Here is a 23,848-nt window from a genome sequence, read left to right as displayed (position 1 = left end):
CTCTTCAACTCCTCTGGCTTTTTTCTATGAGGAGCTGGATGTACACCCGACTCCTCTGGGCTCTGCTGCCACAATGCTGCCAGCATGGAGTCCCAACTGGAAGTAGCTCTGTGTCATGTGATACGCTCTGGGAAACTCCATGCTGGCAATGGGGAAAAGACGCTTCTCTCCCTTCATATGGTAAGCTCCCCTATCCCCATAGTGACCGACACAGGGGAAGAGGATAACTCACCCTCATGTCAATGCCATCACTCCATGTCAGCCACAGAGCTTCATGCGAGTTATCACATCTGTGATGTCAGAACAGAGCATCCACGCTACCAGCAAAAAGGAGGAGTCCCTCCTTGCTGGTCATGCGGATGCCCTGTTATGATATCATAGTCACAACAGATAACTGCCAGACACTTTCATGGAGCTCAGTGGCTGGCAGAGAGTAATAGGGACACAGAAAGCAAGATGACAGGCCAGTGGGACTATGTGGATGCCAACATGGCACCACAGTCGCTATAGGTCCTGTCCAGACATAAATGGAGACTGCTGGTCTGGGTGTTCTCCAGCTTGGGCAACCAGTGTAGACTTTCCCCCTTAGACCCTTTGAAGTTGATACAAAAATTAGAAGCAGATTCACTGTTCTGCAAACATGGAAGTTGATAATCACCAAAACAATCTCCCCTGAAATTCATGCTGGCAGAGGTCTTTGAACCTGTATCAATTTCTCTCTCCCTATTAAATTATTTTTGTCCACCCCGATTTGAAGCCTGGGATAGTGCTCCTATGCATATGTAATTGATTGGAATTTGCAGGAGATCATTAACTTCCTGTGGTACAACAGCGTGGACAGCAGCTGTGTAGGAATGGCTTGGTGTCTTGTGGAAGAACCAATTTATTTTATCATTACTCTACTAATAATGGCAATATCTTGATTGCATTTTTGAAGCTGATACATTCTAGGTTTCTATTTCTGAACAAGAACTGATTTTTCCCCTCTCTCTGATTGTAGTGCTTGTAAATTGTTCCACTTCGTTCATAATTTCTTGTGTCATTACCATTATTTCATATCTGTCTGCAGTGAAGTGTTTGCCATTGATGGCCTGTTAGTTAGCCTATGCAAAATGTTTCAAAGTATGGGTGAAAATTAATAGCTTTCCTTTCATCACTCAAGGAAAAGACATAGTAATAGTGCTCAAATATACCTCTCAGTCCCTTTCTCTGCAAATAGACCACATACATTCTTCTGGGAAAACTTCAAAAAAAATTAGTATAGTTGGATAGTATTCTTCCATTTTAGAGAAAAAGACTGAGGCCCCCTTCTACACAGCTGTATAAAATCTACATTATCTGCTTCGAACTGGATTATATGGCAGTGTAGACTTAAGATAATCCAGTTCAAATTAGATAATGTGGATTTTCTGCTTTGATAACCTGGATTATCTGGCAGTGTAGAAGGAGCCTCAGATAATTCAGTTCAAATCAGATAATGTGGATGTCTTGAGTCTAGGTAATGACTACCTAAGGTCACAATCCCATATTTATATTTACCCATGAGCAAACCACAGTGAATTCAATAAGATTTAGGCCCCATCTACACTGCGTTATAAAATCCAGATTATCTGCTTTGAACTGGATGATATGGCAGTGTAGGCTCTTATAATCCAGTTCAAAGCAGATAATGTGTATTATCTGCTTTGATAATCTGAATTACATGGCAATGTAGAAGGGGCCCTACTTTTGAGTGAACCTGTATAGATCAGCAACACATCACAATTTACCACAGTGTTTGATTCTATTGGCTTTAATTCACTACCATGCTTGCAACTTATTGCTAGCAAGACAAAATTGTCTTTCCACTTCCCAACAACATTTGTTTTCAACTGAAAACTAACTTGAGGGGCTTCCCGACCACCCAATGTAGACTTTGGGGTGCTGGGGCTGTGCAGTGGGAGATAGAATCAATATCTCCCTGTTCCTTCCCAGCAAAATCATTGCACCACTCATTGGTTTCAATGGCTAAAATAGGCATTTGTATTTATGTATGTATCTGTTCAGCCAGGAAACTAGAATTGGCTTTAGCTCCCAAGTGTGTTTACTAGTGCCTAAGATTGCTTTAATAACTTGTTATCTCTCCATTGCTAAACTTTAGACAGATCTCAGGCTACAGAACTTCTCTAAGCTTCAGTGGACAGCAAGCAGATAAAGGCTGCTGCTAGTACCTCTCGCCATTCTCTTATAACTGTTCTAAATTCCCATACCAAAAGGATTCAGACATTTGACTTTGAAAGGCTTGACAAATTGCTGGTAAAACAGTTGTGCCAAGAAATTAAAATAGTTGGAAAACCTTTTCACTAAATCTTTACTAGGACTATTTTACAAATTTTCACAAAAGAGAGAGCATTTGCACACATGTGATACATGAGGTTTTTTAAATAGTTTCATGGCTTAACTCACATTTGAATCCAATGCTTCCTGATCTATGGCTTTCCATTTATTATCCAATGCTAGTTTCTGTAGCACCATAAAATCCAGCTATGAATTTCCATCCCTAGTCAATTTTTATTTTTTATTTTTCATTTATTTTAATAAATAAAAAATATTTTTTTAAACACAAAGAAAAAAGAGTTCAGATTAGTTGAATTCTTTGCCATCTATTTAAATACTTTTTAACCTTTTAAAACCTTTTTTAACCTTTAACCTTTTTAATCCTCTCATAGTTATTCTGAAGTAAATTAATGTTTGCTAGTTAACCATATGCTTAAATACTTTATTTTCGACACCACCTTGCATGCTGATTGTTTTTCCAGTTCATCAATATATTTTGTTGATAACATTTTAGTTAGAAACATAGATTTCTCTTTGCTGATTTTGAATCCCGAATTGAGTCCAAATTTACTGATTATCTCCATTAGCGACTGTCTTCTTTGAACTGGGTACCTAAAATGCAGCCAGATTTCTAACGGGAGCCGGCTATAGGGAGCACACAATGCCCCTATTAAAGCAGCTCCACTGGCTGCCGATAAACTGCCGGGCCCAATTCAAGGTGCAGGTTTTGACCTATAAAGCCCTACACGGCTTGGGCCCTACCTATCTCCTTGATCGCATCTCCTCCTATGAGCCAGTGCGGACCTTGAGATCTTCCGGGGAGGCTCTTCTCGCGCTCCCACCACCGTCTCAAGTGCGGCTGGTGGGGATGAGGGAACGAGCCTTCTCGGCAGTGGCCCCCCGGCTCTGGAATGCATTGCCAAAAGAGATCAGGCAATCCCCTACATTATCCGATTTCCGTAAGGAACTGAAGACCTGGTGGTGTCGGCAGGTTTTTGAGTAATTATATTGGACTACCGCCGACTTCTGAGCCTGAATATATTGCATAAGATTTCCCTTTATGGTTCCCGTCCCCTTGATCTGGTCATGTAAGTGTGATTTATTGTTATAATTGTATTATTTTACTTTGTTTAATAATGTGTATTATGTTGTTATGTAATGTTTGTGTTGCTTTTATGACTGTAAACCGCCCTGAGTCCCATCCGGGAGATAGGGCGGTATATAAATAAAGTTTTATTATTATTATTATTATTATTATTATTATTATTATTATTATTATTATTATATCATCTGCATAGGCCTTGATTTTAAATTCATGCTCTTTTATAGTCACTCATTTAATACTGTTGTCTTCTCTTATTCTGATGTTTAATATTTCTAACAAGGGTGACAGTGGACAGCCTTGTCTGGTCCCCTTTTGAATTTCAATGATGTCTGACAATGGGCTGTTAAGCCTCAACCTACCTCTTTGTGGGGAGCAAATGGCTCCCACTGCCTCTTAAATTGTGAGCCAGCAACAAACCTTCCCAGTACTTTTTGTATAAATTCCCAACTTATATAATCAAACGCCTTTTCTGCTTCTAAAAATAATAGCACGATATCTCTATTTGGGTCTTGTTTGGCAACCTCTAATATATTTAGCACCATTCTCACATTTTGATTTAGCTATCTTCCAGGTAGAAATCCTACTTGATCTTCATGTATTATTTTAACTAAGATATATTTCAATCTGTTTGCAAGAATTTCCACAAGTAATTTATAATCAGAATTGAGCAGCAATATTGGTTTGACTTTTTTCAGGTGTTCCATATCTCTATCTTGTTTGGAGATAAGGACTATGGTAGCGTCCGCCCACGAATCTGGAATTTTCCCTTTTTGTAGGGCATGATTCATTGCTGCTAGTAGTAACCTAGTCAGTTTTTCTGTCATTTATTTTAAAAGACACCTCTTTTCTAACAAGTTAAAGCAGGAGTAGGTAATTGTGCAGGGGGCGATGCTTCCTACCCAAGTCCATGGCAGGACTCACACACCTAAACACAAAAACTTGCAAATGATCTGATGTCACTCCCTGTTCCATTTTTGGCCATTTTACAGCTGTTTTTGGGTGAAAGTTGGGGATTAGAGAGGGTAATGGAAGCAACATAAATGTGTTTTGTGGCAGTTTTGATCCAGTTGTGAGCATGTGCACTGAAAAGCACACTGAATCTTTTTATTTTTTTAAGGGCAGGGGGTCTAGAGCTTGTGTAGCTGTTTGGTGGGCACCAAAGACCATAAAATGGATTTGGGTTATGTGCAGTCCAGAGACTTTTCCTACCCTGATTTCAAGAATTAATAAGGCAAAATAAAGATATAAATAAAGAAAAAGAATGGGGGTTAGATAGATCCAGGTTGCAGCAAGAATAAATACATTGGATTTATCTTTATGGAACTACAAAGACACAGAGTGTGCAAACTTGTTATTTCTATCTTTTGTAGATCAAAGGCAGCAATGTTTCTGTTCAGTATCTGACATGACACCTTGCTGAAGATATTATCACCTAATGATCACTAAAAGCTTACCCCAGCAGCAAAGAACAGCTTGTGGACACACCCAGTAGGTCTTTGCCCAGGTGCTGTGCCTTGCTGATGTATGTCAGGCTACTTCCAAGCTCTTCAAAGCAGGTCTTTGTTGGCCTCAACACATTGGTATCCATGAACACCAGGGGTCAGTCCTACATTACTAAATATCTGGGAAGGAGACCAGATGAAAATGAATTAGGCTGGGAATTGAGGTTGATTGCTATCCTGCAGGCTGTGTTATAGAATAGCCTTCCCCCAATGTCCTCCAGATGTTTTTAACTGTAGATCCTATGATGCGTGCCCATAAGTCATGTTGGTGGAGCTGGTGGAAACTGTAAGGTCATCAGGTCAGGGAATGCTTCAGTAGGGTACCAAATGTGAAACGAGCAGAAAGACTTTACACTATTTCATACTACAAATTATAGCACTATGATTCCATCCATTCTATGAAATCTTGAAGTTTGTAGTTTAAGGAGAGGGGTTTTGAATTCTCAGCCAGAGTTCCAGCTCCTTGCCAAATTACAAAAAAGGCATTTCATAGAATGCAGACATAACTTCAAGTGGAAAAATAGTGTGTGCCATCAAAGAACCCCAGGATTCTAAACCCCTACAAGCGGATTGATGTGACAGGATCCTGGAACCAGAGAGGTGATTGAGACCCATATCCAGGGATTCCAAGCACCAGTATAGCATAGTGGTTTGAGCATTGAAGTAGGCTTCAGAGAGACCAGGGTTCAGATACCTGTCTGGCCATGGAAACCCCTTGAGTGATTTTGGGCAAGTCGGACCCTCTCAGCCTTAGAGAAAAGCAATGGGAAATCTCCACTAAATAAGTCTGCTAGGGGTTGTCATAAGTTGTAGCCAACTTAAAAGCAGATACAAAACTAAGAAGGAAATGTGGTGGGCCATGCTAGTAGCTGGTAAACTGGCTGGGATTTCTGGGAGTTGCAGGCCAAAACACCTGGGGACCCACAGGTTGAGAACCACTGTTCTAGAACGACTTGTAAATGTGGGATCTTGTGAGCACTATAGCTAGACTGGTTTAGGGGAGAAGAAACATTGTTTTGAAGGGACAAATGCCTCCATCCCTTCTTCATTTCTGAGAAGACCTGCCCATCTCATTTAACTGCCGAAGAATCAGTACTTTGAATAGTTCATTAGAAAGGCCAACATATACACCTTCCCTAAAAGTTGTCAAATAGTAGAGCAGGGAGAAGGCTGGGCTAAAACATTTCTCTCTGGTGTAATTGTATGCATGTCCGTAAGTGTGTATTTACACTGAATTCTTCGTGTAATGGAGCATTAAAATGGTGCCACCATCTGCGGTATAAATTGCTATAGCCCATTCTGTCACCTACCGATTCTTCTGCCTTAATTCTGTTGTATTTCTAAGCAAAAGAAACAATCTAGACACAACACCAACAGTTACTACAGTTACTAGTGAGTTCTGGAGAGAGGATTCTGAACACCATGTTTGCCATGCTGCTCATTTCATATGCTAGAATAATTGAGAAAGAACAGAGCCATAAGCTACAACAAGGAGGTCATTTGCCTCACAGTGACAACAGATTTTTCCCTGTTTGCTGTGCATAAGCCCAGTAGGCTGTTGTAGGGTGGGATTGAAGTGGTCAAGTTGTGTTATAAAATTCATTTTCTGCTTTTTCCCAGTCCTAGGACTCAAGTAACTTTAATTTAAACTGAGATAAAATATTTCATCCCCCAAATACATTCAAAAGCTGAAATATCATCAAACTATCAATATAATTAACATCAATTTTAAAACATAACCATTTAAAATTATTTTATCATGTCAGAAGTGAATTGAGAACGTACTGCAAATTGCTTCTGGTGTGAGAGAATCTGCCATCTACAAAGACGTTCCCCAGGGGATGCCCAGATGTGTTACCATCCTGCATGGGAAGCTAGGGTTGACAGATGGAAGCTCACTCCGTCTCGGGAGCTCACTCACTGGTGGATTTGAACAGTCAACCTTCAGGTCAGCAGTTTAGCTGGCACAAGGGTTTAACTCATTGCACCAACAAGGCAGCCCATTAGTCAGAGTGCTTTCCTCATTTCCTGATGATGAAACAAAATCGCCTTTACCTGCTGCCTGGAGGAGACCACAGAGAGGATCAATTAGTCTTTATAGACAGAGAATTTATAGACAGAAATTTCCACTGTTGTGGCAGCAACATCAGCTGGGAGGAAAGACCTCCTTTCTGCAACCCTTGGCTTTGACATCCATTGCCTCCAAGAATTCTGGAGGCTGGCAGTCACTGGTGTTGTGGTACAATACATGCAACGGTACTGTGAGGAAGTAAGGGTTACAGAAAGGGCCCACCGGCTTCCAGAAGCAGCATGAGAAAAAGCAGCCCTTGTTGTAGTTATGGTAAAGTTGGCTGATTGCAATTAGAAGTTCTAGATCTCAAGGATACTTTATACTAAAATAAACACTAAAAACTATTGCATGAAACTGTTATTCCATGCCTGTTGTACGAGCAGTGATAGCAGATCCATACCAGCATGAGCACCTTTCTTATTGCACCTCTTAGCACAACAATGATTTGACAATCTGTGGTCATACTTCAGCATACCTTGGCATTGCCATCTTCACACACGTTCATTGCTTATTATTCTTATTATTAAAACAATTACACAATTTCAGCAGTGATTAATTAAAAATCCCCAAATTACTATAAATTAAAGTAAAACTGGTGTGGAATAGCAAAGAATAGGGGAGAAAGTGGGAGAGAAGATGAAGTCTTTCTCCTGACATCAATTCAGTGCCAGCATGACAGCACATAAGCAGAACACCCATTGCACATGGGAAGCAATAGAAACATTGAGGGATCGGCCACTATTGACCTGTTTTGCTTGTCAACAGCAGAAGACCAGTTAATCCTGTGGAGGAGGCAGGCTGGCAAAAGATGCACGCAGCGGTCTGCAATAGATGTCATGTGATAAGCAATGTGTTGATTTGCCTCCCTCATGTGAGAAAGTCTAACTGACTTACTAAGTTGTCATCTCTATTTTCTATGGGAGCCAGCAAACACCAGTGCATTTGCAGTACAACAGGAATCCATCCAGAGCATCAGCTGTAACAGTAACAAGAATATTTGTCTAATGAAAGGACAAGCAACTACTTCCAGAAACAGTTTTTTGCTGCTGTCATTGTTGAAGCTTAATGCAAGCCAGGGACTGGAATACTTGGGTATGAGCCCAGATTCATTTGTTTCACATTATCAACAGTGATTGCTATTCCAGAGACAGAGTGCTGAAGGAAGAGTCTCATGCCTCTTACCTTTGAAATTCTTTCAGAGCAGCAGAATATCAACATGCAGAAAATATTTTCTCCATTGCCTCCATAGACTCTGCCACTGCATGAGCAAGACATTGAAAAACAAAGTAAAATATATATACACGAGGCAGAATTCTTGATTGCAGGAGAGTAGCTAGAAAAGTTGTCCTTACATGCTAGATAATTAGAAGCAGGGAGAGGAATTTTCCTAAGGAAAATCTTTAAAATATAGATGTGGTTATATCTGCAATTAACTTTGAATCAAGGAAGTCTAAAATGTTACCATTTTGTCCTTCATGATGAATACATATTTAATTCCAGTACATGGCCTTCAGAAAGCTTCAAAGTTTATTATAATCTGTAACATGAAAGCACCACTCTCACTCATAAATATCTTAAAATATATGTAAAGTGAGCTTGAAATATTAGCTTCACAAAAGTTTTTATGGGAGTTCTGCCCACTCCAGTCAAAGCCAAAAATATTATTCTTTTTCCTTTCTTCTTCTTCTTCTTTTTTTTTTTTGGACAAAGATTGTATTTGTGCACGTCAATAGATATTGCAGTCTATTCACACCAGAAAATCACAGCATTTCCGTGTCAACTTTTTGTATCTATGAACTGTTTTTTATTAATATGAAGAACTACAGCTTTATATTATTTTGAATCTGCTTGGTGAATCACTCTCTCAGTTGCTTTTGTAGAATGAAGGTTTCAATGCAGGTGAAATAGGACAAGAGGCTTCAACATTTGAATGAATCTGGAGAGAGAACCTTTATCTGTCTCCTTGCATCTTGAGTCTCCTTGTGGAGAGAAAAAGCGGGGTATAAATAAATATAACAACAACAACAACAACAACAACAACCTTGACAATCCATACTTTGCTACCATGTCCATCAAGACCACTTTGTAGTTGTCATCTCACTAATCGATAAACTCAGCCAAACTGATAACTTTCCTTTGTCTCAAAATGATTCACTCAACCACTGAACTGCCCATGCCACCACACTAATTCCAGCAAACAGAACAATTTTTTCACCATCACAAGCAAGAGAAATACATTTTTAAAAAACTCACACAGAGCCAGCAGAAGTATCACTAATAAGCTACAAGCAATGACAGTCACAAACTAAAATGCAGGCTGCTCTAATTTCCTATGCGGTCTTCCACTATGTAAAGTTGTGATGGTGCAGATGTCAACATTGAGTCATTTAGTATTACTAAGGAAATATCAATCTGGACTTCTGGTAAAAATAAATTGGGTATGTCTAAAAACTGTGTCTAGATAATATCCTAGCGAGACCCAAGAAGTGCATAAATTGCCTCAAAATAAAGGTTTGGTTGTAGCGAGATGCTGGTACCAACATTGAGGTTATTCTGGCACCAAGTTAAAAAATTATTCATCCAAGTCTTCAAAGGCTAGTAAGATCATGACTTAATTTTCAGTTTACTGGATTGTGAATTGTATTTTGATCGTGGTGTTAAATTATTTTAGTTTTAAAGAAGTTGTTTCTTTCAGTGTACCACACCAACCTAATATCATGTAATATAGAATGAACTGGGAATGCTTAGACAGAGAGAGTATGCCTTTACTGGGCAGACTAAAAACCACCTCACCTGCTGTCTGCCAACTCAGAACTTAATCTTAGTCATGAGGGAGAATAACTAAATGAGGTAGAAATTGGTTATTTTTTCTAGTTTCCACTTCCTCTACAGCTGATTAGAAAGAAGAAGTTTGGGCAGGGGTCCTCAAACTTTTTAATCCGAGGGCCGGTCCACAATCCTTTAGACTGTTGAGGGGCCAGATTATCATTTGAAAAAAAAATACAAACAAATTCCGATGCACACTGCACATGTCTTATTTGTAGTGCAAAAACAACAACAACAAGAACAATGAAAGAACAATACAATATTTAAAAATAAAAACAATTTTAACCCAACATACATTTATCAGGATTTCAATGGGAAGTGTGCTCCTGCTTCTGGCCAATGAGATAGTCAAGATAATTATGATTGTTGTTGTTGTTGTTGTGTGCCAACAAGTCATTTCAGACTTTGGGCGAGCCTAAGTCTAAAATGTATTTATTATTTATTTATTTATTTATTGCATTTATTTACTACATTTGTATCACACCTTTCTCACCCCAAAGGGGACTCAGAGTGGCTTACAAATTATATGTACATACAATATATTATATTGTTAGCATAGCACAATATTAGCATTATATATTACTATATTGAACTATACCACCATACTGAACATTATTAGTAATATTATATGTAATATAGAATATATAATTAATATTATTATATGGTATTATTATTAGCAGGCCTGTAGCGAGGGGGGGGGTTTAGGGGTTCAACCCCCCTGAAATTTTTCAAGTTATAAAAAAAATCTCGTTTACTCATGAATTTTAACTGGTTAACCAAATCCCCATGCTAAGTCTATGAGATGCAAAACATTAAGAGTCCCTCCAGGCACTATCTCAAGCAGATATTGACAGGTTTGTAGCGGGGAGGGGTATGTGCTAGGGGTTCAACCCTCCCCAAAATTTTCAAAACCCCTCCCGAAATTTTTTTCTGGCTACGGCCCTGATTATTAGTGTTCTATTGTATTACATTATAATATTATTATCAGTATTATATGTATATACAATATATTATATTATAAAATTGAGGGCGGGGGCCAGGTAAATGACCCCGGAGGGCCTTAGTTTGGGGACCCCTGAGTTTGGGGATTTGGAGGAACAGAGAGCAATTCCTTCCACATTAACTCCAAATACATTTAGGGTTGCTTTTCCCCTACTAATGTGTAAGAGCAGAACACTTTCCAGAATATCAGCAACAGTGATTACTGAATACATTTATGTGTAAATCTAAAAATATTAGTCAAGCATTGTTCCTAAAAATCCCATTTGACTTATCCACATTTCAATGCAAGTACTGTATCTTAATTCTTATTCAAAAAAGAACAACCCCTTCTCTGAGTAGAACAGCAAAAGGTGAGAACTTAGGCTGGATCCACACTGCCATGTAACCCGGTTTCTGAATCCTGATTTTCTGTTCTGAACTGCATTATATGAGTCTACACTGCCATATAATCCAGTTTAAAGCAAATAATCTGGTTTCATAAACTGGATTATTTGACAGTGTAGATGGGGCCTTTGTCCATACTGAGAAAACTTAAAAGAATCTAGTGGCACAAAGAGAGGAAAGGGGGGCAGTGGTTCTTTTAGGGTCTCCCATGAGGGACTAGACTCTCTCCTTTTGCCACTCTACCTTATGTCAAAAAAGAAAGCACCCACTTCTCTGAGTAGAGTGGCAAAAGGTCTTTTTGGATGCCTGGGTGCTTGACCTCCTGAGGCAATTCTGGCACATTCCCCTCTCCATGGAATGACCTTCAGTTTATCCATTGGTCATATCAAAATCCATAATTTTGGCCCCAAACCCCACCCTTGACTTATACACGAGGTAGACTTATATACAAATATATATAGTATTTTACTCCAAGTTTTGATAATTGATGGTATTTCTCAATGAATTCTGAATAAACACCCACAAAAGTATTCAATTACCTCACTCATCTTAACAAGAATCTGTGTTGTAGAATATTTTTAAGGTTGAGCATGCCTTATCCTTAATTCTGAAATCTGAAAGACTCTAAAACCTGTAACCATCTACAAGGATGGCTGAAATAGTGGCACCTTTGCTTTCTGATGGTTCGGTGTATACAAACTTTGTTTCCTGCATAACATTGTTTAAAATATTGTATATAAAATTATATTCCAGCTATGTGTATAAATATACATGAAACATTAATGAATTTCACACTTAGACTTGGATTCCATCTCTAAGATATCCCATTATTTTCATGCAAATATACCCACATCAAAAAAAAAAAATCCAAAACACTTCTGGTCCCAAGCATTTCAGGTGAGGAATACACAACGTGTGTTAAGCTGATCAAATCTATATCCTAGAAGTACCACAGATTAATAGAATAACCGGCATTTACTACAAGCAAATTTTTGTGTTTCCCCCATTTACAACATTTAATTTAAAATAAATCAATAAATGGAAGTTTTATATAAAATTTAAAGCTCTCTTGGCACTTCAACAATGTCGGAGAGTGAGATAAGAGAAACAAGCTGTATGGAGTTTTGGCAAAAAGCAGACTTGACTTTTACCCACCTAAATTGAGAGTTTGGGGAGGCAGAGAAAGCAACTGCAGTCTCAGTGTATGTTGCTGAAAGGAAGGGATTACCCTTTGATTCCTTAGAAGAGGGAGAGTGAGGGGAAGAAAGAAAATCTAATCTCAGTTATCATTTGGAGACTGATTTTGAAGTGGCAAGGACAGACTGTCATGCCACTTTTTAAAAGAGAATTCTCCCAGTTTCTCTATCCTCCTCTCCCTTTTCTCTTTTGTCCTTGACCTATTACCATTGATACAGAATTCAAAGTACAATCATGGGAGGGGGAAAGAGATCTTGCCCTTTCCAATGTGCTCAGGCAAAAGCAAAGCTCTGTAGCCTCTCCTAATTGGTATGTTCTTCCTCATTTATTACTTTTGTCATTTAACATGTTTCTTGACCACACATGCCCCAGTTTTCATCTGTGAAATGCTGAAGGGTAGGGATTCCCTTTATCTTTTTAAAAGGGAGGCACGAGGGATGGAGGGGGGAGTAACTGGAATTCTGCCATCATTGGAAATACAGAAATCATGTTAGGGGATTGGGGTATAGACATGGGATTGATGGCGTAACAAGGTAATTTTAGTATTTCAATGTTTTGAAATAAGTTAATACATTTAAATAGTTTTATTTAAAAATGAGATATGAGAAGAGGCTGAAATTTTTGAGCTTTGGTGTTGTTCAAAGAGGTTTCTTAAGCTTGCTTAGGTGAGTAGTCTCAATGAGCACAGAGTCTCAATGTATGGAAGGGAGAGGTATCTCTAGCCTAGTGGTTAGAGATACCTCCAGGTGTTTTGGACCTCAACTCCCAGAAATCCCAGCCAGCTTACCAGCTGTTAGGAATTGTGGAAGCTGAAGTCCAAAACACCTGGAGGACTGACGATTGGGAACCACTGCCTAGCCTGAAAAATACAAGGTCTGGTGTTTATGCTTTAAATCCCTTTAAAACTGATGGTGGATTGAGTAAAATTGCTAATTAGGTCTCTACTTCTTTTCCATATGTTTCTATCCCCACTGGTCTCCAGTGATTCTCTCATTTATATCAATCTGAACTTACATTTCGAATTGAGTAATGCAGCCCCTATGCTAATCAAGACTCATGTATATTCTGTTTTATACGCATAGCTGTATTTCAGCAAGACATGCACTTACAAGCTCTGGTAGCAGGTGCAATGAAACAGACTCTCTCCTGTTCTTGATCTTGGATGCCAGCAATTTGATAAGTCTTTTGAAACTCTGTATAATGAAAAGTAGTATCTAGAGTTGTGCAAGTAATCTGGGGCTTTGATGTTTTATCAGCTACAAATGAACATATGCCTAAGCCTTTACAGGTGTTTCTTGGAAAGGACAGTTACTTCATTGGCATCAGGCAGTTTCTTTAACATGTTAAATCATGTACATCAGACTAAGTTTAGTAGCCAGCATTGCAACGTGTGTAGAAGGGGTACCAGAAATTCCAGTTATAAATCTGCCTATTGTGGAGCACTTGTAAATATTGTAGGCACGATTACACTTTTATCTACCTGAACATTGTACTGTATCAAAAGGTTTCACACCATAAATAGTAAGCAAATGATGAGTGATGCAAGTGAAATTAACATTCTAATTCTATTTTAATGAGTTGTTCCCAGGAAGTGTTGTATAAGATTCTGGAACAGTTGATTTATTTATTTCTCCTTTATATCAGTATGTAGTAATCCTTATGCAAACCCCTGTGGAAGGATAAAGAGATTCTGAATTTATCTGTTCTACTAAGAACAAAAACTGATATTGTAAATGCAGGATAAAAAAGATAAATTTCAGACATTGTGGTGAGTGTAATTATTTATTTATTATTATTTATTTACTACATTTATATCCCACCCTTCTCACCCCAAAGGGGACTCAGAGTGGCTTACAAATAATATTTACATACAGTGTATTATATCACTCGCACAGCACAACATTAGCACTATATACCAGCATATTGCACGACACCATTATACTGTAATATTACCAGTAATATTGCATTTAATAATTATTATATAATTAATATTATTATTACATTGTATTATTATTATATAGCATTACATTATAATATTATTATCAATATTACATGTATATGCAATATATTAATTATTATTGTAAATTATATTGTATATTATATACAATATTATACACACACACACACAGACAAGATGGAAATGTCTTCCCAGTAATGCATGCTATATTTTGAAAAAAGATAAATTATAAAAACAACAATATTTTAATTATCAGGAGATTGACAGACCAAAAGAAAACTGTCTTATGAATGTGCTTGGAGTTCCTCTATTCTAATCCACACTCTGAAACTGGATTATAGGGTAGTGTAGCTAGGGCCAGAGTTGGTAATGACCCATTATACTCATTTCACATCACTCTGAATAGATGCAACATTAGGAATTTGGGAGATTTCCAAGAGATTTCTTTGTACATCATTTGTACAGTTGCTTTGCGATCTCAGCCAAGATTACTTGCTGCCCAAATGCAGACACAGCATCTTTATTTTCCAGTTTTCTCATGCATATGGAGCCTTTATCTATGGGCTTTTCTTATGCCTACAGAGTGAGCTGTGGAATGATAATGGGTTTGCATTTTAATGTCCGGGTGAGTTTCATAATAATTTTTCCACTATAGACAGTGGTGAATTTGAACCCCAGCTTGAGCACAAGTAATTAAAGCATTCTCCATTAAATCATGGTTTAATTATTTGAGAAGTTAAAGGTAAAAGTAAAAGTTTTCCTCCTGACATTAAGTCAAGTCGTAGCTGGCTCTGGGGTTGGTGTTCATCTCCATTTCTAAGCCAAAGAGCTGGCGTTGTCCATAGACAGCTCCAAGGTCATGTGGCGGCTTGACTGCATGGAATGCCATTACCTTCCCACCGGAGCGGTACTTATTGATCTACTCACATTTGCATGTTTTCGAACTGCTAGGTTGGCAGAAGCTGGGGCTAACAGCGGGAAATCATGCTGCTCCCTGGATTCAAACCACGAACCTTTCGGTCAGCAAGTTCAGCAGCTCAGCGGTTTAATCTGTGTGCCACCAGGGTTTGATAAGTTACAGGCTGCAAATGTTTCTTTAATGTTTTCAGATGAGATGCTAGTTTGGGTTTCTTGCCAAGTGTATCCAAGAATAGTGTCTGAGGGCTTCTCTACACCTGAAAATAATCCCACTTCTCTGGTGGCAACAATCATGTGACCTGCTGACCTTTGTCGGCTTCCACCAACCAGTTTAGGCCACACCAAACTTCTTCCCAACTCCAGTGGGAAGCCACTTATTGGGGAATGCCACTTGAAAAAAGCCACAACTCATCCAGGTCTTTGGCCAGAATGTATTCTAAAAGGCAATTCTTTTGAAAGTGATTTAAGGGGCCAAAGAACCAGTTAGAATGCAAATTGTCAAGAACATAATGTGTCAGGACAGGGCCCAATATGAAGTGAATACAGTTTTGTTGTCCCTGTAGACAGGCCCTGAGTATATGCATTTATTAATTTGTGTATATCCCTCTTTGTCAACTGGGATTCACAAAGCAACGTGCAAAATGCATGCATGATGATATATGAAAAAGACAACAAAGGAAGAGTAAATTAAAACAGCAGAGTTTTAAACTCACCACTAATTACCAAAGCCTATCCTCCAAAGAACAATTTTAATTGCCTGCTTAAAAGGGAAATGCTGTCAGATCTGTTGAACTGCCAGCAGGAACCTTTGGGCTACCATTATAAAGACTTGCTCAATAACTGTCATGGCCATTGAGTCAATGGCTTAATGGACAGATTGAAAAAATGCCCAGTGCAAGATCTTGGAGGATAGAGAGGCAGTGTAAGGCTGAAAGGATACATCACAGCCCTACATAACATTGTATCCAACATTTCAGATCAGACGCATGAGAGAAATCTCTATACTTGGTGCCAAAGCAACAATATTGATTTAAGTGACTCGGTTACAAAACATAGTATTAAACAAATCTTTAATATATCTCATTAAGCTACAACATAACCAAAAAATCTGGAAAAATGGATACTAGTTATAGATAAAAATTAAAATATTGTTTAGCATTGCACAATCTCTCAATTCAGCTGGTTCTAGCTAGTTCTAGTACAGGGCGGAGTAATTCTGAATGCTTATCAGTGAAATCAGTATTCCAACCCTCAGTTTCTCTAAACCAGGTGTGGGCAGAGGGTAGAATGGGCTCACTTGGTAGATCATTGGGTGATACGATGCACATCAGCATCAGTTTCTGAATCCCAACAACAACAACAACAACAACAACAACAACAACAACAACAACAACAACAACAATGAAGTGGCTTTTCTCACCTTAATTGGGCTATTGAAAGGAAGAAAAACCTGGAGTAACCAGGACTGGCTACCCAAAATATCTTAATTGCTTCAATTCTCTGCTTTATTTCATTTTAGCTATTGGAGGGAGCCTATAAATAACAAATAACTCTTGTGTAATCTGAAATAAAATGTTCAAATAATAATAATAATAATAATAATAATAATAATAATACTTTATTTATAACCCACTCTATCTCCCCGAGTGGACTCAGGGCAGTTTCCAACAAAAGTGATAAAGTGGCAAACATTCCATGTCGAAAACAAACAAACAGCAAAACAAAATATGTGATTTCAAGAAATGGTTGTGTCGTGACCCACTTTACTTTAAGAATCAAGCTAACCTCACCACAGCTATACAGAATGAAATGATGGAGAACCAGGCTCCATTACACACTGCCTAGAATAATAGCATCAATACACTTCCCAAAGTCTGACATAAAGTTGTAGCACTCCTATAGGACTGTATATACTGATAGTACTTTGAATGGTCTAACAAATCTCTCTTTCTCTCTTTCCTCCTCCTCCTCCTCCTCCTCTCCACCCTTCCCCTGACCACACTTTACCCTATGTGAATCCTAGCAGCGACCAGTCAAGCAATCCTTGAGTTCCTCCATGTGCAGAGAGTCCCACTGGAAGTGCCTCCTCCTTTCCATCCTTATGTATTCATGCTTGGGGGCTGTCACTTGGTGCCAACTTACTAGAGTCACTAAACTCAGTTTTGATACCTCTTTCAGAGGTAAATCTATGACTTACCATGACAGTCCTTGCTCTGATGGCTATGTGTATATTCCATTAGCCTTTCTCACAATGCTGTATGTGGTTTATCTGGTGGAGTGTTGGCACTGCCGGACCAAAAGCGAACTTCAGTACAAAGCTGATGTGGAAAGTGTCTATGACCGAATTGCCAGAATGAAGCAAGCTACCCCGTGTATCTGGTGGAAAGCCATAAGCTACCATTTTGTCCGGCGAACTCGGCAGGTGACCCGTTATCGTAATGGGGATGCTTACACAACCACCCAGGTCTACCACGAAAGAGTCAACACCCATGTGGCTGAAGCTGAATTTGATTATTCCAACTGTGGATTCAAGGACATTTCTAAAGAACTCATGGGCCTGGAGTTGTTTTCAGCCACAAAATTAAAATTCAGCAAGTGTTTCAGTTTTGCTAACACAGAGTCTGAGAATTCTTACCTCACACAGAGAACACATTTCTTCACAGAAATTGAAGGGCTGGATGACTACATGGAAGTCAGAGAAGGAATGAAGCTCAAAAACATAGACTTCAAGGAACTCATGATGGCCTATGGGGACCCAGATCATCTCCCATGGTACATCTCCCATTATGCTTTCTGGGTGGCTGCTTTAATGATGATCTCATGGCCACTGAGAGTTTTCATAGAGTATCGGACTGCATATGTACACTACCATGTGGAGAAGCTCCTTGGGGTGGAGTACAGAGTGCCCGCTGTGGCAGAGGAGCCCTTGTACAGATACCGCATACCCAGAGTTAGCACCCAGGACAGCACTGAACTCGAGTGGCACATTTGCACCAATCGGCAGCTCATTCCCAGCTATTCAGAAGCCATGCTCATGAACTTGACAAGTTCTTCCATGTGCAATGGCTACTCCATGTGCAGATACAGTGAAATTACTCATGGTTGTGAGCGTTGCCATCATGCCTCTAGTACCTCCTCCATCTTCTCTCGCCACGCTTTCCACAGCTGCAGTGGAAACTCACAGTTCTCTCTCAACACCAGTCACTTCTCCTTGTGCCGGGTTCATGGCTCTCACAGGACAGGTCTCGGGAGGAGTCACAGCAGCAGCATTGCCGACCGTGGCTGTCAGGATGAACAGTGCTGCTCCCACTCTAGCCAATTGGCTGTCAATGAAAACCCACCGACTTATCAAGATGCTCGTTTTTTCCCAGTGCTAATTGTTCATAGGTCAGAAGGGCAGGAAGGGAGGCACTTCTGCCTCCGCCGGGCATCCTGCCTGGAGACTTCATTGTGAAAGCACCATGAGGACAGCATCACTTCCTGAAAGCCATTTCCCAAAACCAGTGATACAGTGCAACTGATCCAAGTCCCAGTTAATGATTTTTCCTAATAAGGGGACATGCTTACTCACTAATCTGTGAAGGATAAAGTCTAAAATGAAGGGTAAATTAACATGAAATTATTACACTGATATCCTGCTCTTCCTCCACCTTGTTCAGGGCATTCTCTGTGATGTTATACTGTCATGTCATTACACTAACCTTATAATCAATCCTCAGGCAAGCTAAAATGACTTTGTCCAAGGCCAAGCTATTAGCTTCCAGACTGATCAGATATTTGATTCCAAGTGTCTTTCCTCAAAGGCTCACACATATCTGCTATTGCTACACCACACAAAACTAACAGTCCTATGTAGTTATAATCTGTAGTCGAATTTCCACACTGTCTTTTCCATTGAATGTTCATACAGAAAAGCATTTGTGTATAGATCTGCAGACAAAATACAGGTTGAACATCTCTTACCTAGAATTCCAAAATCCAAAATAGCTCAAAAATCTTCACATGGGTGGCTGAGGTAGTGATGCCTTTGCTTTCTCATGGTTCACTGTACATAAAGTTTGTTTCATGCACAACATTACTTAAAGTATTGTGTATAAAATTATCTTCAAGCTATATGTATAAATATGTATGTATATGAAACATGTTTAGACTTGGGTTCCATCTCCAAGATATCACATTATGTACATATGTGCACATACATGTATTCCAAAATTCAAAAAACCCTCCAAAATCCAAAATACTTCTGGTCACAAGAATTTTGGATAAAGGATACTCAACCTTTAAAACTATCCTAACTTTCTCCTCTCTAAATCTCATTGCACTCTCATCCAGAAATATCCTTTCATCTTGGTTTCCCATATTATTTATCTTCTTCTCCTTTCCTTTCTTTCTTTTTTTTTTTTTTTTTGGAATTGTGGAAGAATATTCATTTGAGTGTATACATGTACTTTGACATTGTTAATGTGTGACCTTTCCATCCATCATACTGATAATGAAACCAGTCTTAGATTTTCCTTCTAAGACCACAGTTTTAAGCTAATATCCCCATATCTCACATGTCTACTGTAAATAGAGCAAGGTAAGAGCTGATAAGTTAATGGAGATTCATCCTTGCTCATCATCAGTTAAAAAAACCCTACTTCACATCCTACACTATGCTGATGAAAATATATAATGACATTTAGTTTAACTGTAAAAGTGAGTTAAACTATGATTCTTGCTAGAGTATTGTTAACTAAATATATTTATTAAAGAGCATAGCTAATCTGCTTCATATACTTGTTCTGATGTCTTGAAGTTGTTCTCTTATCATATGACAATGGGACCATGACAATGTATCCCAGATTATAGCATCATGAAGAGCAAAAAAGTCATCCTCCTCGGTTTGGAGTAATGTTCGGAGATGTGGGAAAGGGCAGAATCGCTTCCTTCACTGTTTCTCAAAAGAAGGGATTGCAGAATACAAGTCTCAGATAGATACATCTAACACAGGCATGGGCAAACTTGGGCCCTCCGGGTGTTTTGAACTTCAACTCCCACCATTCCTCACAGCCTCGGGCCCTTTCCTTTTCCCCCTCAGCCGCTTAAGCGGCTGAGGGGGAAAAGGAAAGGGCCTGAGGCTGTGAGGAATGGTGGGAGTTGAAGTCCAAAACACCTGGAGGGCCCAAGTTTGCCCACGCCTGATCTAACATCATCTCTGTCTTAGCAGAGCTTTATTCCCTTTTCTTAATGCTATCATATTCCTGTTTCATTTTTCAAAAAATCTCTTCCTTCTGTTCCTCCATCTCCTCTCTATTTCACTGTTCGATGCTTGTTAGATGTTCTTTCACGCTTTCCAAGATCACCAAGTGAATACCTGTCACCTAGATCAAGTGCTTTTCCTGATTTTCAGGCTACAGCCAGCATCACTTAAAACTAGTTCCAGAATAAAAACTTAGTTTTAATGGTCGTGTAAAAGAGCGACTTTCGGCAAATTTTGCTTGTCAGATAGCCAGATAACCAGCAACACCTGCTGAAATACCTTCTTCTATGCCACCATTAAAGCTGTCTTCAGTTTTTGCCCTGACAACCCATTCAACACAGATTTAACTGGGCAAATGATCCAGATAGGTAGATATAGGCTAAGCATTCATTATCAGGAATTATGAAAAACTCTAAAATAGTCCACATAGGTGGCTGAGATAATGACATATTTGCTTTAAAATATTGTATAAAATTATCTTCAGATTATGTATGTAGATGAAACATAAATGAAATTGTGTTTGTTATTATATACATATATGCTAATACGTGTGTACCAAAATCTGGGGAGAAATCCAAAGTCCCAAACATATCTGGTCCCAAGCATTTTACATAAGGGATACTCAATCTGTATTGTTCATTAGTTTAAGATACAGCAATGCAAACAATAATTGGTAGAGTTCAACATCTAGTGATCAGTTGCTTTACGAGCCTTGTATGCTTTACAGATCTTATATTTTATGGCCTTTAAAGAAAGCAATAAGAAATGGATATGTGGGTAATTTCATGCTGTCCTTTGTTCACACTTGTGTGTATGATGTCTCATTATTTGATTACTGAATACTTGTTTATGCTTAGCCAAAAGTGTAGATATCTCACTGGAAAGCACTGCATTTGTGGTCATGATATGAAATATTTTTCTACAATGGTAAATTAATGATAGCTCACTCTTGCCTGTGTCCCACTCCTTGATGATACTGTTAACTAATGCCAATGATGAACCTGTGAATCAGTCTTAATTTATCCAAAGTTGTCCAGGACTGAGCAGGGATTTGAAATTAGGCCATTAACCAATGATTTGCTCATTGGATCAAACAAAAGCCTGTTCAGGTCATTCAGTGGCTCTCATGGAAGCAGCCTAAGTAGCTAATGAGAAATCAAGACTATATATATTGATTTCTATTAACAGAAAAAGAAAACATAGCTTTCTGCATTTTCAGTCACTTTAAATAATACTAGTAACATTAGTAACTGACATGCCTGTCAAGAGTTGTTGCTCTAATCTTTAACCACTCGGTTTTTACATCTGGGATTTAAGGCTACTGGATATAAGCATCCTTTGGTTTCAGTAAAAAGCAGGGAGGATAGATACTTTAAATTCTGATTTGCTTTCTCTTGTCCTCAGAAACACAGAATGTGATCTGTTAAACTGCATACGCTGGCAAGTTTGTACATCTTCCAGGGTCTCTTAACAGCAGGACAGGAAATAGGGGTTTCTATATATTTTTAATTTTCTCAGGTGCAACTGTGGAGCACCAAGACACAAATTCCTTTCCATTCAGCACTTTCTACACTGAGGAAACTCTGGGAAGCAATTTGTATATGGGTCACAAACTGTAGAATCATGCAATAGGAAGGTGCCTTCATTCCAACCCCTGCTAAATGCAGGGTCTGCAATACATTTACAGCACTTCTGAAAGATAGTCACCAAGTCTTTGCTTTAATACCTCCATCATAGGATAGACCGTGATGTCCTAAATTGGTTTGTACTACTATAGTTCTCACTGTCATGTCTAGCTGAAATATGTTCTCTCTCAATTTCCACACATTATTTCTATTCATCCTCTCTGAAGCAAGAAAAGTATGCTCCATTTTCTTCATAACAGTCTCTTTGAAATTTAAATAGTGCTCTCCCCTTAACCTTAACGGTCTCTTAACTGTCAGCCTCTCCCCTTGACCTTGTATACCAAAATCTCTTAATTGTTTCTCATATGGGTTTTTTTTTCCAGACTTTGAATATCCTTGTCGTTCTTCAACATCCTTGTTGCTCCCTTCTGAATGCATTTTAACTGTCAATACTATCTTAACTGGCCACAGTACTGCAAATCTGTGCCACTAATGCAGAATATAGCATCATGTGATTCATTTGGAGAGCCATGTCTCCTCTGTATGTGCTTCTAGCAAGCCAGATCTATCCAATTCGATACATATGTTTCTGATTGTTTTGTTCTGCATAAACAAGGTACAAGGCTTTCCAAGGTACTATGAGATTATTTTTCAAGGTCGTAATCTTCCCCTTACGTCCCTGTCACTTTTACTTCATCTATCATTCCTCCCTATTGTGTTGTCGAAGGCTTTTATGGCCGGGATCACAGGGTTGTTGTATGTTTTCCGGGCTGTATGGCCATGTTCCAGAAGCATTCTCTCCTGACGTTTCACCCACATCTATGGCAGGCAACCTCTGAGGATGCCTGCCATAGATGTGGGCGAAACGTCAGGAGAGAATGCTTCTGGAACATGGCCATACAGCCCGGAAAACATACAACAACCCAATTCCTTCCTATTGTTCAGAACTAGTTCTCGAGGGACTGGCCCCATTTTCATCTTTCCACCTTCTGAGAAATTTGTCTGCAAAACAAATACAAAATTTATTAGATGTTTTCATTTTTATCATAACTGGACTTCCAGCAGATGCCATGAAAATGGAATTCATTTTGCATTTTAGGATGATGAAAATACCACTCATGTCCAATGTCAGGGCTTCTTAAACATTTTCCACTCATGATCCCTTTCTGCCCAAGGAATGTTTACGTGAGCCCAGGTGTATAGGCCTATAAAGTAGATATCACACATTTATTGATAAATAAATCAGCATTTGGAAGGCTTATTAAGGTTGATTGTCCTTTATGTGGACTACATCTGAAGCATTTTCTGGAACTTTCACTGTATACACTGCATTTTGTTGCTAACAGATTTGTATAAATGGGTGATATTCAGAAACCTTTCACTGTGGCCAAATTTTTCATGACCTCCAACCCTGAGCAAAAGGGATCCAATTTGGGGTCAGAACCCACCATTTAAAAGCAGTGTCCTCTATATCTTTATAGTACATTGGCAGTATATTGGTGCAGAAATAACATTTTGTTTTCCCTCACTCTGTCTTCACTGAAATGCTTTCAACGGACCTACCATTCTTTGTTATTTTATATAAGTTCTTTACATTTGATGCTATTCTTTGTCTTTCTGATTTGATCTATTCCCCTTGGACAAGAGATGTCCTTCATTTTCTGCATTACAAACATTAATGTCAGCCCTCCTTATTACAGTAA

The 23,848-nt window shown here is 38.8% G+C and overlaps 1 protein-coding gene across 2 annotated transcripts in view; it reads left to right on the top strand.

Moving 5' to 3' along the window:
- The window catches only part of LOC100563580 (transmembrane protein 151B), a 30,397-nt gene extending 8,931 nt beyond the window's left edge, over positions 1-21,466 (top strand). The window contains exon 2 of one of the 2 annotated variants that reach the window (XM_008104350.3): positions 17,305-21,466. In XM_008104350.3, coding sequence (XP_008102557.1) covers positions 17,305-18,732 — 1,428 coding nt within the window. In that variant the 3' untranslated portion in view covers positions 18,733-21,466. Of the gene's footprint in view, positions 1-17,301 lie in introns of both variants that reach the window. The other variant, XM_003214579.4, reaches the window with a different exon arrangement.
- The last annotated feature ends 2,382 nt before the right edge of the window (positions 21,467-23,848 follow it).

This window comes from Anolis carolinensis, chromosome 1 (assembly GCF_035594765.1).
Source record: "Anolis carolinensis isolate JA03-04 chromosome 1, rAnoCar3.1.pri, whole genome shotgun sequence".
NCBI classification, from domain to species: domain Eukaryota; kingdom Metazoa; phylum Chordata; class Lepidosauria; order Squamata; family Dactyloidae; genus Anolis; species Anolis carolinensis.
This window is presented reverse-complemented; position numbering and strand designations above follow the sequence as displayed.